At 41.2% G+C, this 15,311-nt stretch overlaps 1 protein-coding gene across 1 annotated transcript in view; it reads left to right on the top strand.

The window, feature by feature from the left end:
• The window catches only part of Fkbp5 (FK506 binding protein 5), a 104,073-nt gene that overhangs the window by 30,603 nt on the left and 58,159 nt on the right, over positions 1-15,311 (top strand). Inside the window, exon 2 of the mRNA XM_013029625.1 lies at positions 13,532-13,657. Coding sequence (XP_012885079.1) covers positions 13,553-13,657 — 105 coding nt within the window. The 5' untranslated portion in view covers positions 13,532-13,552. The remainder of the gene's footprint in view (positions 1-13,531; positions 13,658-15,311) is intronic.

The raw sequence follows: 15,311 nt of genomic DNA on the forward strand, positions 1-15,311 counted from the left end.
TTTCTTTCTTTCTTTCTTTCTTTCTTTCTTTCTTTCTTTCTTTCTTTCTTTGCCAGTTGTAGAGCCTGAACTCTGGGCCTGGGTGCTGTCCCTCAGCTCTCTCAGCTCAAGGCTAGCAGTCTACCACTAGAGCAACTAGCACCACTTCTGGCTTTTTCTGCTTTATATGGTGCTAAGGAATCAAACCCAGGGCCTCATACATGCAAGGCAGGCACTCTACCACTGAGCCACCTTCCCAGTCCTTTTTCTTTTTAGTTGTGCAGGGACTCATGCTTCTTAGTCAGGTGGCCTACCATTTGAGCCACTCCACAAGCCCCTCTTCCATTCCATTCTTAAATATTTTTCCATATCAATTCATGTGTAACTGATTCTTTATTTTTGCTGTGTGGTGTTCAAGTGCAGAAATGATCCTTGAAGTTCTATTATAACAATATCATGTTTAAAAATCCCTTCAGGGAGACTGTCTACAAATATTTTTCTAGAAGGTGGTATTCCTGGGCTTTGAAGGATGTTTAAACTTTTGATAGATACTGACACATTTGCTCTTAAGGCTATTATACCAGTTTGCAGTATCACTAAGGATACAAAATGCAATATTCTGATAACCTAGGACCTGTGATAGTGCTAGATAGTCTGTATGTGGTATGGTTAGTATATAGGCTCTGGAGTTTTTCTACCCAGTACTGCTGTTCGGTAACAGTGTACCATTCATTAGTAAACTACTTAATTTCTCTGTTCCTTAGTTTCACTGATGGGCGGTTATTGAGAGAATATATTGTAGGTCCTGCATTCTAGTGGAGAAAGACAGGCAATAAACGTAGTGCCAGGTGGTGAGCGGGAGCAGATAGTGGGGCTGGCTACAGCACTATCTTGTTCTTTTATAGCAAATACCAGGGAAAGCCTGTCAGATCCCGAGGAAAAGAAAGAATGCACTACACAGCCTTCTGGAAGAAGTGTTCTAGGGAAGGGAATAGTTGGTGCAAAGGCCCTGAGGCGCGGCATATTAGGGCAGGATTCAACAAGAATGCAAGTATAGCTAGAGCAGAGTGAGGAAGGGAGAATGGTAGAAACTAATTTGGAAGTTAGCCAGTGATCAGCACACACAGCTTTCAACATGAGAAAGATTTGAGAGTTTATTTGGGGTGAGATTGGAAGCCATTGGAGATTGTAGAGCACTTCTTTTTTTCCCTTCAACAAATTTACCAATATTTATTTATTGGCACTACTGAAGAGTAAATGGGGTTTTATGCTTGCAAGGCAGATGCTCTTACCACTTGAGCCAGGCCTCCTGTCTCAAATGTACTTCTTTGTAAGCCACTCTTTTAGTCACATCTTTTCTTTAAAATGTTTCAGTGCCTTATTCTTTTGAAATAAAGCTCAATTGGGCGCTGATGGCTCATGCCTGTCACTCTAGCTACTCAGGAGGCTGAGAGCTGAGGACCAAGGGTTCAAAGCCAGCCTGAGCAGGAAAGTCTGTGAGACTCTTATCTTCAGTTAACCGCCTGAAAACCGGAAGTGGTGCTGTGTCTAGAGCACTAGCCTTGAGCTGAAGAGCTGAAGGACAGCCCTCAGGCCTAGAGTTGAAGCCCCAGGACAGACAAAAAACCCCGAAACAAAACCAAAAAAGAAAAGAAAGTAATATAAACTAAACTAAAACAACCACTGCAGTGATGATTGCTGTCACTAATGTGTGACATGTGCCTTATTAAATTTATTCCTCAGAATCTCAAGAAGTGATAGTAAGCCCATCATTTAGAAGGGAAACTGAGGCACAAAGTAGTTAAATGGGGGCTGGGAAGGTGGCTCAGTGGTAGAGTGCTTGCCTTGCATGCATGAGGCCCTGGGTTTGATTCCTCAGCACCACATAAGCAAAAAGAAAAAAGCCGAAAGTGGCGCTGTGGCTCAAGTGGTAGAGTGCTAGCCTTGAGCTGAAGAGCTGAGGGACAGCGCCCAGGCCCAGAGTTCAGGCCCCACGACCGGACCCAAACAAAACAAAACAAAGTAGTTAAATGACTTGCCCCAAATCCTATAGCTGCTGTTGTCAAGCTGAGATGCTCATTTAAGCAGACCTGTTTCTGTAACTCTTGGACATGTTAAAAGCTGTCAAAAAAAATGTTATAGCAATGTTAAGTAGTATAAATAAATCGGAAGCAATGTATAACCTGAGTTATAGTCCCCTAACTCTGTAGATACCTTTTATTACAGCTTTGGTAGGGGGCTGGAAATGTGGCTTTGTTGGAATAAAGCTCACATAATAATATGTGAGTGTGACTCAATGACAGGACCCTTGCCTAGCATGAGTAAGGAGGAAGGGAGAGGAGACAGAAGAGAGAGATTATGTGTTCTTTAAGGGCAGACTGTTCAAGTTTTGTTCTAAAACAAAAGCAAACTTTAAAGATCTGTTAAAGTCTACTAATACCAACAGCAACCAGAGTCAACTTAAAAAATTGTCAAGGTGATGTACAGAGAGAGAGAGAGAGAGAGAGAGTGTGTGTGTGTGTGTGTGTGTGTGTGTATGCTCTGGGAGCTGTCCCTGAGCTTTTGTGCTCAAGGCTAGTAATACTCTACCATTTGACCAACAGCTTCATTTCTGGCATTTTGATAGTTAATTGGAGGTAAGAGTTTTACAGACTTTCCTGCCCAGTCCAGCTTTGAACCTTGATTTTTAGATCTCAACCTCCTGAGTATCTAGGATTACAGATATGAGCCACTAATTCCTGGCCCAAAGCCAACTTTTATAGCATTATGACTTTGAAGCATTGTGATTTTCCTCTGTATATTTTTCAGATACACGTCTGTAATCCTAACACTTGGGAGGCTGAGGCAGGAGGACAGTGCGTTCCTCTAGCCGGTATAGCATGATTCTTTCTCAAGAAATGGGGGTGGGGCAGGTTGGAGAGAAAGAAAAAGGAGAAAAATAGTTTTTAACTTAAAGTTGTCTTTTAGAATATAAAGTTATAATTTTTCATTCCGTGTAACTTTTAAACATAACCACTTATATAGGTTAAAGAAACAATAAGATATACAGTTATCTGGATTTCTAGAAATGTGTATAAAACATAGTTTTGACTGCTTTTAAAATAAAGCACTTTTAGGAGAAACTTATTTTTCTTTTTCTTTTTCTTTTTTGTGTGCTAGTCCTGGGGCTTAAATGCAGGATCTTTGAGCTTTTTTGCTCAAGGCTGGAATGCTACTACTTGAGCCAAAGCTTCACTTCTAGCCTTGCTTTGGAAGTTAATTGTTGATAATTGTCTCACGACTTTCCTGCCTGGGCTGGCTTCAGACTGTGATCCTCAGTTCTCAGTCTCCTGAGTAACTAAGATTACAGGTATGAGCTATCAGCACCTGACTGGATAATTTTTTTTAAATTTTCAGTTATTTTATTTTTTTCAGTTTGACTTTTGTAGTGTCATGGAAAAGGTGTACCCTTCAGATTTCGCACTGTCAAAATTTGTTTTGCGAGTGTTTATTTTCTAAGACACTTTTTTCTATTTTGAAACTCCATTCTTGGTATCTATGTCTTTTCCTGGCTTAAGAGTAGAATTGGTGGGCTTGTACTTCTGGACAGCACAAAGTTAACAGAGATCAGATTTACCTTCCTGGCTGCAGTCATAAAACAAACAAAAGCCCCAGACAAAACATCTTCAAGCACCAAACAACCACAGCACAGGATGACCACTCAGAAGACAGAGACAAACAGGTGAAACCTGCAATTATACTCGCTCACTGCTTGGAGAGAGTTCCAGTGTGCAGGGCAGAGCCCAGCCTTCTCTGAGTTGAGGAAGTGGAGCTGGAGTACTGGGAGGACAAGGTGGCCAGAATTTGAGGCAGAGAGGGATGCACAAGGGGAGAGCTCCGGAAGTCTGAAGATGAGTATTAGTCACTATTAGTGAATGTATTATATAGTAACTACCCAGTGAGAGAAAGAACTACCCAACAGGATTAGCCACAGTAATGTGTGTTTCTTAGGGTCAAGAATAGTTTTAAAGGATGAATTCCCAGCACTGAGAGACAGACATTTGCAGATTTTTTTCCCCAGGTCAGTTGTTTGGATGTTTTTAGAGCTTATTTTGCTAAATGATTCTTTACTGAATAGATTTTATTTATCTATATACTTATTTTTGTACTGGTGCTAGGGCTTAAACGCAGAATTTCACACTCAGGTTTGGCTTTTTTGCTCAAGGCTTGCTCTATACCTTGAGCCACAGCTCCACTTACAGTTTTTTTTTCTAGTTAATTGGAGATAAGAGTTTTTTGGATTTGTCTGCCTAAGCTAACTTTAAAGCAGGATCCCCAGGTCTCTATTTCCTGACTAGTTAGGCTTATAGGCATGAGCCATTGGCACCAGTCACAAATAACTCCTCCCCATCCCCACCGCCAGTTGTGGAGCTTGAACTGGGCCTGGGCATCATTCCTGTGCTCTTCAGCTCAAGGCAAGCACTCTACCCCTTGAGCCACAATACCACTTCTGGTTTTCTGGTGGTTAATTAGAGATAAGAGTCTTAGGGATTTTCCTGCCCAGGCTGGCTTTGAACCACTATCCTTAGATCTCAGTCTCTTGAGTAGCTAGGATTACAGGCGTGAGCCACCAGCACCTGTCTACAAATAACATATTTTTATAGCATGAATTTGCTTTTGTGGATGCATATGCGTGTGTGTGTGTGTGTGTGTGTGTGTGTGTGTGTGTGTGTGTGTGTGTGTTGAATTTGTCTGCTCAGGCTGCTTTTGAACAGAGATCCTCAGATTTCCACCTTCTTAGCTAGAATTACAGGAGTGAACCACTGGCTTCCAGCTGTACTTGCCAAATTTTATTTAAACATTTCCTTGAGCATCCTCTTGAGGAAAAACTTTGAAATAGTTTTATTTAGCCACACAATTAATATAGCTGCAACTTAAGCAATCTGGAATGTTTATTTGATGAGCAAATCTGTTCCTTGCTCTTCCTTTTCTAGTCATTACTTTTTCATTTCCCTCCACGCTACCCTATATATCTATGCATATCTGGCTCTTTCCTCTGCAACTTGCGCTCTCCATTCCCTCTTTCATGCAAAGCCTCTTGTTTTCCCCTACCTAGCCCTACAGCAGACAGCAGACATCACCCCTTTCACTTTTGCAATTTTCTTAGCTTTACTACTCAGTGCATACTGCCTTCTTATTTCCATTTCTGACTTTCTTAGCCTTTACCATGCCTAGTACCCTTAGGAGATAGTAGAGAATACGTAAAACCATCACTCTTCTCCCTTTTTTCTTTTTCTATTGTTATCATAAAGGTGATATACAGAGCGGTCACAGTTACATAAGTCAGGTGAAGAATACATTTTTGGACAATATCATCCTCTTTTTTTTGTTGTGTGAGATTGGGACTTGAACTCTGTCTGTACCTGATGTTTTGCTGGCCCTCTGCCAATGAAGCCATGCCTTTTTCTTTTTCTTTTCTTTTCTTTTGGTCGGTTGTGGGACCTGAACTCTGGGCCTAGGTGATGTCCCTGAGCTCTTCAGCTCAAGGCTAGCACTCTACCATTTAAGTCACAGTGCCACTTCCAGCTTTTTCTGCTTATGTGGTGCTGAAGAATCGAACCCAGAGCCACCTTCTCAGTCCCCTTACCCCCATGCCTTTTCCTTTCTTTCTCCTTCCTTCTCTCCCTCCCTCCTTCTCTCTCTCTTCCTCTTTCTCTCTTCCTCTCTTTCTTTCTTTCTTCCTCTCTTTCTTTCTTTCTCTCTTTTTTTCTCTTTTCCTTTCTTTTGTTGTGGGGCTTGAATTCAGGGCCTGGGCACTGTCTCTGAGCTCCTTCACTCAAAGCTAACAAGTTTGAACCACCACTCCACTTCCAGTTTTTGAGTGGTTAATAGGGGAGAAGAGTCTCATGGGGATTTTTCTGCCTGGGCTGGCTTTGAACTGAGATCCTCAGATCTCAGCTTCCTGAGTAGCTAGGATTACAAGCATAAGCCACTGGTGCCCACCTCCCTTTTTCTTTTTTCTTTTTTTTTGGGTCCGGACCTGGGGCCTGAACTCTGGGCCTGGGCGCTGTCCCTCAGCTCTTCAGCTCAAGGCTAGCGCTCTACCACTTGAGCCACAGCACCACTCCAGCTTTTTTCTTTTTGCTTATGTGGTTCTGAGGAATTGAACCCAGGGCCTCAGGAATGCAAGGCAAGTGCTCTACCACTGAGCCATCTTCCCAGCCCCTCCCTTTTTCTTTTTAAAACAGCTGTTAGCTGAATACTTATTCATAAGAAATGTCCCATTTTAGTCTAAATAGTTACCTCAGGAAGATTTCAGGGAAAATTGCATCTGTAAAATAAAGACAGAATGCTAAGAAAAATGAGTCAAATTGTTTAAAATCCCTGGAACAGACTAAACAAAATATTAAATATAACTGATGACCAAATGATGATCTAAAAATTCCACCAAAGAAAATCTCTTAGAGGGCTGGGGAGGTGGCTCAGTGGTAGAGCACTTGCTTTGCATGCCTGAGGCCCTGGGTTCGATTCCTCAGCACCACATAAGCAAAAAGAAAAAAGCCGGAAGTGGTGCTGTGGCTCAAGTGGTAGAGTGCTCGCCTTGAGCTGAAGAGCTGAGGGACAGCGCCCAGGCCCAGAGTTCAGGCCCCACGACCGGACCCAAAAAAAGAAAAAAAAGAAAGAAACTCTCTTAGAATCTAGAGGAAAAAGACAAAGAAGAAAAATGAGAGAGGAAAAAAGGCACGCATATCTGGCTGCTGATTGGAAACATCTAATGAGCTCCTTGACATTGCTTCTCTGGCCCCATTTTAGGTCAGGTAAATCAAGGTACTCTGGGGATGGAGTCCAGGCATGAGTAGCTCTTTTTAAGTTCACTAAACTCTCTTGTTAGTAGCATGATCTGATGGTAGATATCCACAGTCTCACAAGGAGAACAACACAGTAAGTACTATGCCTGGGGAGTCATTAAACAGGGCTTTAAAAGAACTTCTCATTTGGTAAATCTAATAATTTGGTTGCATTAGTGGAAGTTTTCAGTCCCATGATGATGAAATGCCAAATGTCTTCTGGGTTTCCTGTAGTGTGTCAGGTATTTGCTGATGAGCACTTTGGAGGTGCATGCTTATCTGGCACGTCTATAGCAGACGGAACTGTGTGTTCCTTTCTGATGTACTGGGGACCAACTTACCCCCTTTGCATACTGTAGTTCAGTAAGCTTTATCATAGATTAATAGCCATAGCTACATAGTGATTTTAAATCCAGGGTAAACTGATGATGGGAGGAAGAGGAAGAAATCCTGTAGAAACAGTAGAACTTTCCCACTTTGTCTTAAGGGATTTTATGAATTTTCTGCCCTTACTGTCTTTCTTGTGTAACACACAATAAAGTAAGAAGGTTGTTTATATATTAGTTTTGAATCTAAAAACCTGAATTCCAAATGGCCTATTGGGAATTAAGAGGATACACTGAGAAAATTAATTTTTTTCTATATTTTTCAGATATTTTTGAAAGCTACAAAAAGTTTGTTTTCTTATTCTTTTTTTTAATGTTTGTTTATGTTTAATTATTTGTGGTGCTTCTTTTCCTATGCACTCAGACTCAGTAAGAATAGCCTTCGAAGATTACTAAGTGACAAACTCCTAAAGTATTGGAACCAAAAATGAAGAACACATTTCCTTACCGAATCCCACTTACAAAGTTAGCAAATTTACTAATACAAGTTACCTATCTATTTAAATTTAAGCAAGTCATTTTCTCAAATCAGTAAGGTTAAAACCCAACAGAAATATTTCTTGATTAACAGTACTTTCAGGAAGTGGCTCTGTAGCTCAAATGGTAGAGTGCTAACCTTGAGCTGAAGAGCTGAGGGACAGCGCTAAGGCCCAGAGTTCAAGGCCCACGACCAACAAAAAACAAAACAAAACAGTACTTTCATTCAAAACCTTGGCTGAACTTCAGATGATGAGCATTCAAAAGAAAGCTTTGGCCATTAGTGTCTGTGCCAGGATCTTGTTTGCTCAGTGATGTGCTTTAGTTCATTACAGCATTTGCACATTGTGTCTGTCTGGCTGGCTGTCTGTCTGTCTGGCTGTCTGTCTCTTTTACACACACACACACACACACAGATTTGACAGTAAATGGCACAGTATGGGTTTTTTTTGTGTCTTAAATATCAGTTAAAAAAGTAATCTAAAGTTGGGCAATGGCTCACACCTGTGCCTAGCTACTCAGGAGGCTGAGATTTGAGGATTGCAGTTCAAAGCCAGCCCCGACAGGAAAACCTGTGAGACTCTTAACTCCAATTAACCACCAGAAAAACCAGAAGTGGCACTGTGGCTCAAGTGGTAGAGTGCTAGCCTTGAGAGATAAAGCGCAGGGACAGTACCCAGGCCCTGGGTTCAAGCCTCATGACCAACCCCCCAAAAAAAGTAATCTGTGAGGTGTAAAGATAAATTTTCACTGGGTTTTAATTGTTCAGTGCCGTAAGACTTGGGGACGATTGATGGATGTCAGTGTATCTATAAAGCCCCAGAACATGTTTTGCACATGGGTATTTTCCTGGGAATATAATCCACAACCCTTAAAATATTTAAAAGATCTTTCTTTCTGCTATTGAAATGCTTTCTAAAAGTTTCCATATATCAGAAAAATGTTATCAACAGTGGGTTTATAGAAGCTGAGAACCAACCCTGCTCATCTAATTTTCCTGATTATCTAGCCCAGCATTGTGTACAGCTAGGTACTTAATTTTTGTTTGTTTGAGAACGATTTGTTCTGGCCTTTTACTTACCCTGAGCCAAACATTTGAATCTTTTATTTGGTATAAACTGTGCTAGAAAATAAAGCAAAGGGGCTTAGCCCCTGGATTTTGGTGTTTTGAAGGTTTTAGGGTACAACAGTTCGATTGTGTCTTTGTTGACACTGAAGTAAACTTCGGCTGTCTGGAAATGAGCTAAAACAGTACAATCTATGTTTTAATTGTTTAATTGTTGGTGATACGAGTAAGACATTTTTCACAAGTACACAAAAGCTCTTTTGGCTGTTGAAGCTTGGGTATAGTCTGTTCTTAGCCTAATGTGGGTTAATTCTTAGCTGGGGAGGAGAGCATGTTTATAATCCTAGCATTCAGGAAGCTGAAGCAGGCTTATGAGTTTGATGCTAGCCTGTGTATTATATAGTGAAACTCCAACAAACAAGGCGGGGCAGGGGCTGTTATTCTTTAATTTCTTGATTCCCCCCCCCCCTTCTGCTCAATTAGAGAGCTGTGTGGCAGTGACCAGGTATATTTTGTTTAGCCCATCGATTAGCTTCTTGGCATGCAAGTGTCTGGCAATAACAATAAAAGCTGACAATAACAATAAAAGCTTATAGGCGGGCACTGCTGGCTCAGCCTGTAATCCTAGCTACTCAGAAGGCTGAGATCTGAGGATCAAGGTTCAAAGTCAGCCTGGGCAGGAAAGTCTGTGAGACTTTTATCTCCAATAAACCACTAGAAAACTGGAAGTGGCGCTGTGGCTCAAGTGGTAGAGCACTAGCCATGAGCTGGAGAGCACAGGGACAGCACCCAAGCCCAGAGTTCAAGCCCCACAACTGACAAAAATAAATAAATAAATAAATAAATAAATAAATATTATATTTCAATAATATATTTTGCGGGGGGGGGGAAGGCAGTACATGGAATCAAACTCTTCCTTAGTTGGCACTTTACCACTTGAGTCATGCCTCCAGTCCAGGTTTTTGCTGATTGTTTTGGAGATAGACTCTAGAAAATTTTGTTGCCTGAGCTGGCCTCATACTGCCACATCTCCACATCTCATCATCATGAATAGCTAGGATTACAGACATGAGCCATCAGCATCAAGTTGAATAGTGAATACACACACACACACACACATTTGTGTTTGTAGTGATCCTGGGGCTTAAACTCAGGGCCCGGGTACTGTCTGAGCCTTTTTGCACAAGACTAGCACTCAGCCACTTGAGCCACAGCTTCACTTCTGACTTTTTTGGTGGTTAATTGAAGATAAGAGTTTCACAGACTTTCTGCCCCTGTTGGCTTTGAACTGCCATCCTCAGATCTCAGCTCCTGAGTATCTAGGATTACAGGTGTGAGCCACCAGCGCCCAGATTGAATAGTGTGTGTGTGTGTGTGTGTGTAGGTGTAGGTGTAGTTTGTTTTTTTGCTGGTCTTGGGACTTGAACTCTGGGACACTGTCCCTGAGCTTCTTTTGTTCAAGGCTAGCACTCTACCACTTGAACCAGAGCACCACTTCTGGCTTTTCTGAGTAGTTTATTGGAGATAAGAGTCTCACAGACTTTTCTGCCTGGGTTGTCTTTGAACTGCAATTCTCAAATCTCAGCCTCCTGAGTTGCTAGGATTATAGGCAATGCGTCACTGGTGCCCTGCTTGAATAGTATATTTTAATACTAATTACACAGTGAAAAAGGTTTAAAAATAACAACAAAATTCTCCCTGTATAGCTAATGCAATCTTTAAAAAAGGAAAAAGTTTAGAGAAGCTCAAATAGCTAACTACAGATAGTTTGTTAGAAGTAGAGGAAGAACTTCAAGTTCTATTCTAAATTCTAAAACTTTGGTTTTTAATCATTCTCAAAGCTAGAAGCATTCTAGGGGATCTACACATAAAGAATGGGCCTTGCTCTAAAAGACCTTTTATAAATTTAACTGGAATATCTTATAGTCACCAAATTGAAGGGTGATCTAAGGAAGTATAGCAAAGGGGCAAAATAACTCCCACATACAGGGTCAAGGGGTTAAGAAGGAAGTAGCATTTGAGAGGGAAAGAAGAATCAGAATAACCAAAGCATGGATATGGGAATATGCAGGGCTTGCTGTATGTCTAGTTTGGCCACAATAAGAGCTTTAAGTAGCAAAGTAGTGGAAACTAGACATAATAGCCAGGTTACTATCAGATCCTAAAATATACTCAATACCAGAGCGTAAACCCATGTTTCTGTGGATATTCTAAGTAGGAGATAAAAACTGGCCCTGAAAAAGATCCAATAATGATAGTAAGTCCTTACTTATTATTTAAGGCATAAGCCATTGCATAAGCCATTGGTGTCCGGCTACTAATCTCTTAAGTATGCTATTTTTAGTGCCTTACAGTAACACCATGAACAGTTAAAAATGCCCATTTTACAGACATTCAACTAAGAATAGGTACTATTAAGCGAATTGCAAGCCAGGAATGGTGATTCAAGCTTGTAATCCCAGTGCTCAGTAGGCTGAGGCAGCCTATGTTACATTATGTAGTAAGACCGAAAAGAAAGCAAAATTTGTAGATGCCAGTAGCTGAAGCTGGGACTCAGACTCAGTCCAGTTCTAGAGCCTGTTCTTACCACTATGATAAGAGCTTTTTTTTTTTTAAGTCAGATCACCTGATAATTTCTTTTTTTTTGGGGGGGGGTCCAGTCGTGGGGCCTGAACTCTGGGCCTGGGCGCTGTCCCACAGCTCTTCAGCTCAGGGCTAACGCTCTACCATTTGAGCCACAGTGCCACTTCCGGCTTTTTTCTTTTTGCTTATGTGGTGCTGAGGAATAGAACCCAGGGCCTCAGGCATGCAAGACAAGCGCTCTACCACTGAGCCACCTTCCCAGCCCCCATCTGATAATTTCTTAATTATTTATTCAGAATATGGTTTTAGAAAGTGTTCTGTTTTTGGTCAGTCATGGGGCTTGAACTCTGGGCCTGTGTGCTGTCTGTGTGCCCTTCAGCTCAAGGCCAGCGTTCTACCACTTGAGCTACAGTGCCACTTCCATAGACAGTGGTTTTTTTTTAATATAATTTTATTGTTGTTATTAAGGTGTTGTTTAGAGGGTTACTATTTCATAAGCCAGAAAATGAGTGCATTTTTTCTTTTGGACAGTGTCACCCTTTCCCTTTCCCTGATTTCCTTCTCCTATCCTAGCCTACGAATGACATAGGTCATTCCCTACATAATATATACTGAATAGCATGATCGCATTTGCTCAGCCTTCCTTCCTTTCTGTGCCACCCCACACAAAAAGAAAAGAAAAACAAAAAGCAAAAACACCACCACCACCAACAACAACAACAAAAACTATGTCTATTTCCTGGAATTTGTTTCAATAAATAGTATTTTAAATGTTCAGAGGAGTTACACTTTGGGTTCCTCCCCTAAGGCTATCCTCCTTCAGTCTGACTGTGCATGAATGCCTAGAGTCCTGTATAGGTTGTCATGTCCAATTATATTTTAGATCTAGTTTCCACATATGAGAGAAAACATGGGCCATTGGTCTCTCTGAGCTTGGCTTACCTCACTTAACATGATATGTTCTCTGCAAATGACACAATCCCATTCTTGCTAATGGATCAGTAAAATTCCATTGTGAATATATACCACATTTTCTTGATCTACTCATCTGTTGTAGGCATGTTTCTATAACTTGGCTATTGTGAACAGTACAGCAATACACATGGGTGTACACGTGTCTTTACTGTAACCTCACTTGTGATGTTCTGGGTAGATGCCCAAAAATAGTATGTCTGGGTCATAGAGAGGTTCTTTTTTTTTTTTTTTTTTTTTGAGGAACCTCTAAATGACCTTCCAGAATGGTTGTACTAGTTTGTAGTTCCACCAACAGTGCAATAGGGTTCCTGAAAAATAATGTTTTTAAGATTATCAGACTGTTTCCTATTGTGTAGTCACATTCAGGAATATAATTACTAACAAACCTAATTTGTATTGCTTTCTAGTTTGGAACTCGAACCAGATGGGAAATAGAAGAATTGGGTGGTGTTTTATTTATATGCCTGATAAATCAATACCTGATCATAGCAAAAGCTTGTGCATGTTGCCATGCTGAATAAGTATTCTACCACTGAGCTACATCAGCCCAGGCAAATGCTTTGTTTTCCATTTCTGGTGTCTATTTATATTGGTCCTCATATAAATCTTAAGAAAAGCTTAGTTCCAAGGGGCATTGAAAAAGATGCTAAAAGAAATGATATTTTCCACAGCTAAACTACATTTCTTTCTTTTCTTCTTTTCTCTCTCTCTCTCTCTCTCTTTTTGTCGGTCATGGGGCTTGAACTCTGAGTCTGGCACTGTCTCTCAGCTCTTCAGCTCAAGGCTAGCACTCTACCACTTGAGCCACAGTGCCACTGTGGCTTTTTTTGTTTATGTGGTGCTTAGGAATCGAACCCAGGGCCTCATGCATGCAAGGCAAGCACTCTACCACTGAGCCACCTTCCTAGCCCCCCTTTTTTCTTGTCTTTCTATTCTTTTCTTTCTCTTTCTTTCTTTTCTTTTCTTCTTCTTTTTTTTTTTTTGCCCGTCCTGGGGCTTGAAGTCAGGGCCCAGGCTCTGTCCCTGAGCCTCTCTGTGCTCAAGGCTAGTGCTCTACCACTTGAGCCACAGCACCACTTCTGCCTTTTTCTGAATAGTTTATTGGAGATAAGAGTCTCACGAACTTTCCTGCCTGGGTTGGCTTTGAACCACGATCCTCAGATCTCAGCTTCTTGAGTAGCTAGGATTACAGACATGAGCCACCAATACCTGGTTTAAAATATGTTTCTTCTTGGCAGGTTTCCTACTTAGAAAAGACAATGACTACTGATGAGGGTACCAAGAACAATGGAGAAAACCCAGCAGCCACTATTGCTGAACAGGGAGAGGATATTACCTCCAAAAAAGACAGAGGAGTGTTAAAGGTAAGGTCACAAGTGAATGACACACAGGCAAATATGCTATCTGGAAAGATTGGTCATAGACACGTTGTTGTGGGGGTAGGTGGTAATGTTATTCAGGCTTACCAAGTGCTAAGCACTATAGCTAGATTCATGTTTCACCTTGGTAGTACTGAGGTTTTCATTTTGATCCTGCCTGTACATGGTGAAATGGAAGCTGTGCTAGGTAAATTAATTTGCTCCAATCTTATAAATCTTAGTAAAAGGCAGATCCTAGAGTTCAGGTCCAAGTTATTTATGCCTGACTCCAAAAACCCCTCTTTTTTCAGTGTACAAATGAGTTCTGATTTTAATACATCTTTCTGAGACAGGATGTAATGTAGTACAAGTTGGCTTCAAAATTATAATCTTTCTGACTCAGCCTCCTAAGTGCTGAGATTACAGGCATGTGCCACCATGCTTCTCAGTTAATGTATCATTTCAGTATAATAAAGCTAGCTATAATGACAATATTAAAGACTTTTTAGAGGACGACAAAGCTAGTCGTCCTCTAAAGAAGGATTTTTCGGCCAGGTACCAGTGGCTCGCGCCTGTATTTTTCACATATAAGTAGAGTTACTGTATGCCATGGAGACTTTGGGAGTGGAATAAAAAGTTTTAGCAGAAAACATACCTTATGATTAATTTTCCTATTTATTAAAGCACTGTAGTTAATCATTTTTCATTTTTTAAATTTAATTTTTTTTTTGTCGGTTGTGAGGCCTGAACTCTGGGCCTGGACACTGTCCCTGAGCTCTTCAGCTCAAGGCTAGCCACAGCACCACTTCGGGCTTTTTCTGCTAATGTGGTTCTAAGGACTCAAACCCATGGCCTCATGCATGCAAGGCAAGCACTCTATACCACTGAGGCACCTTCCACGCCCCTTAAATTTTAATTTAAAAGGTGATGTACAGAGGGGTTACAGTTACATAAATAAGGTAGTGAGTATATTTCTTGTCAAACTTGTTAGTCACTGCCTCATTTTTCTCCCTCTTTCCCTCCCCCAATTTTCGTATTTTTAAATTTGTTTCTCAAACACTTCTCACTGTAAGCAAATCTTCAATTTCCTAAGTCAGTAACTGAAGCTGAGAGGTTAAATAGCTTTCGTGCATTAAAGTAGTTGCTGCGTCTACATCTGTGGGACATAGATGTTCTCTCACTTGGCTTATTCTGTGTATGGTTGGCACTCTACCACTTGAGCCATGCCTCTTGTTCCAGCTTTTACCTTATAATTATAGATAAAGAGTCACTCAGCTGAGTGCTGGAGGCTCGTGCCTGTTATCCTAGCTACTCAGGAGGCTTAAAATCTGAAGATCTGGGTTAGAAGCCAGCTGGGGCAGAAAAGTCCCCATGAGAAAGTCCCTGTGAGACTCTTATCTCCAATTAACCACTCTAAAAATGGAAGTGGCACTTGCTGAAGTGGTAGAGCACTAGCCTTGAGCAGAAAAGATCTGTTTCAGCACCCAGGCCCTGAGCCCCACAACTGACACTCCCTTCCCCCCCAAAAAAAAAGTCATTCAGATTTGTCTGCCTGGCTGGCTTTAAACTACTCCCCTAAAATCTCAGTCTCCAGAGTAGCTAGTATTACAGGCATGAGACTTTGTCCTCTACACCTAATCGCCTCTTAAAAGACCTCACC

This window comes from Dipodomys ordii, unplaced genomic scaffold (assembly GCF_000151885.1).
Source record: "Dipodomys ordii isolate 6190 unplaced genomic scaffold, Dord_2.0 Scaffold120, whole genome shotgun sequence".
Classification (NCBI taxonomy): domain Eukaryota; kingdom Metazoa; phylum Chordata; class Mammalia; order Rodentia; family Heteromyidae; genus Dipodomys; species Dipodomys ordii.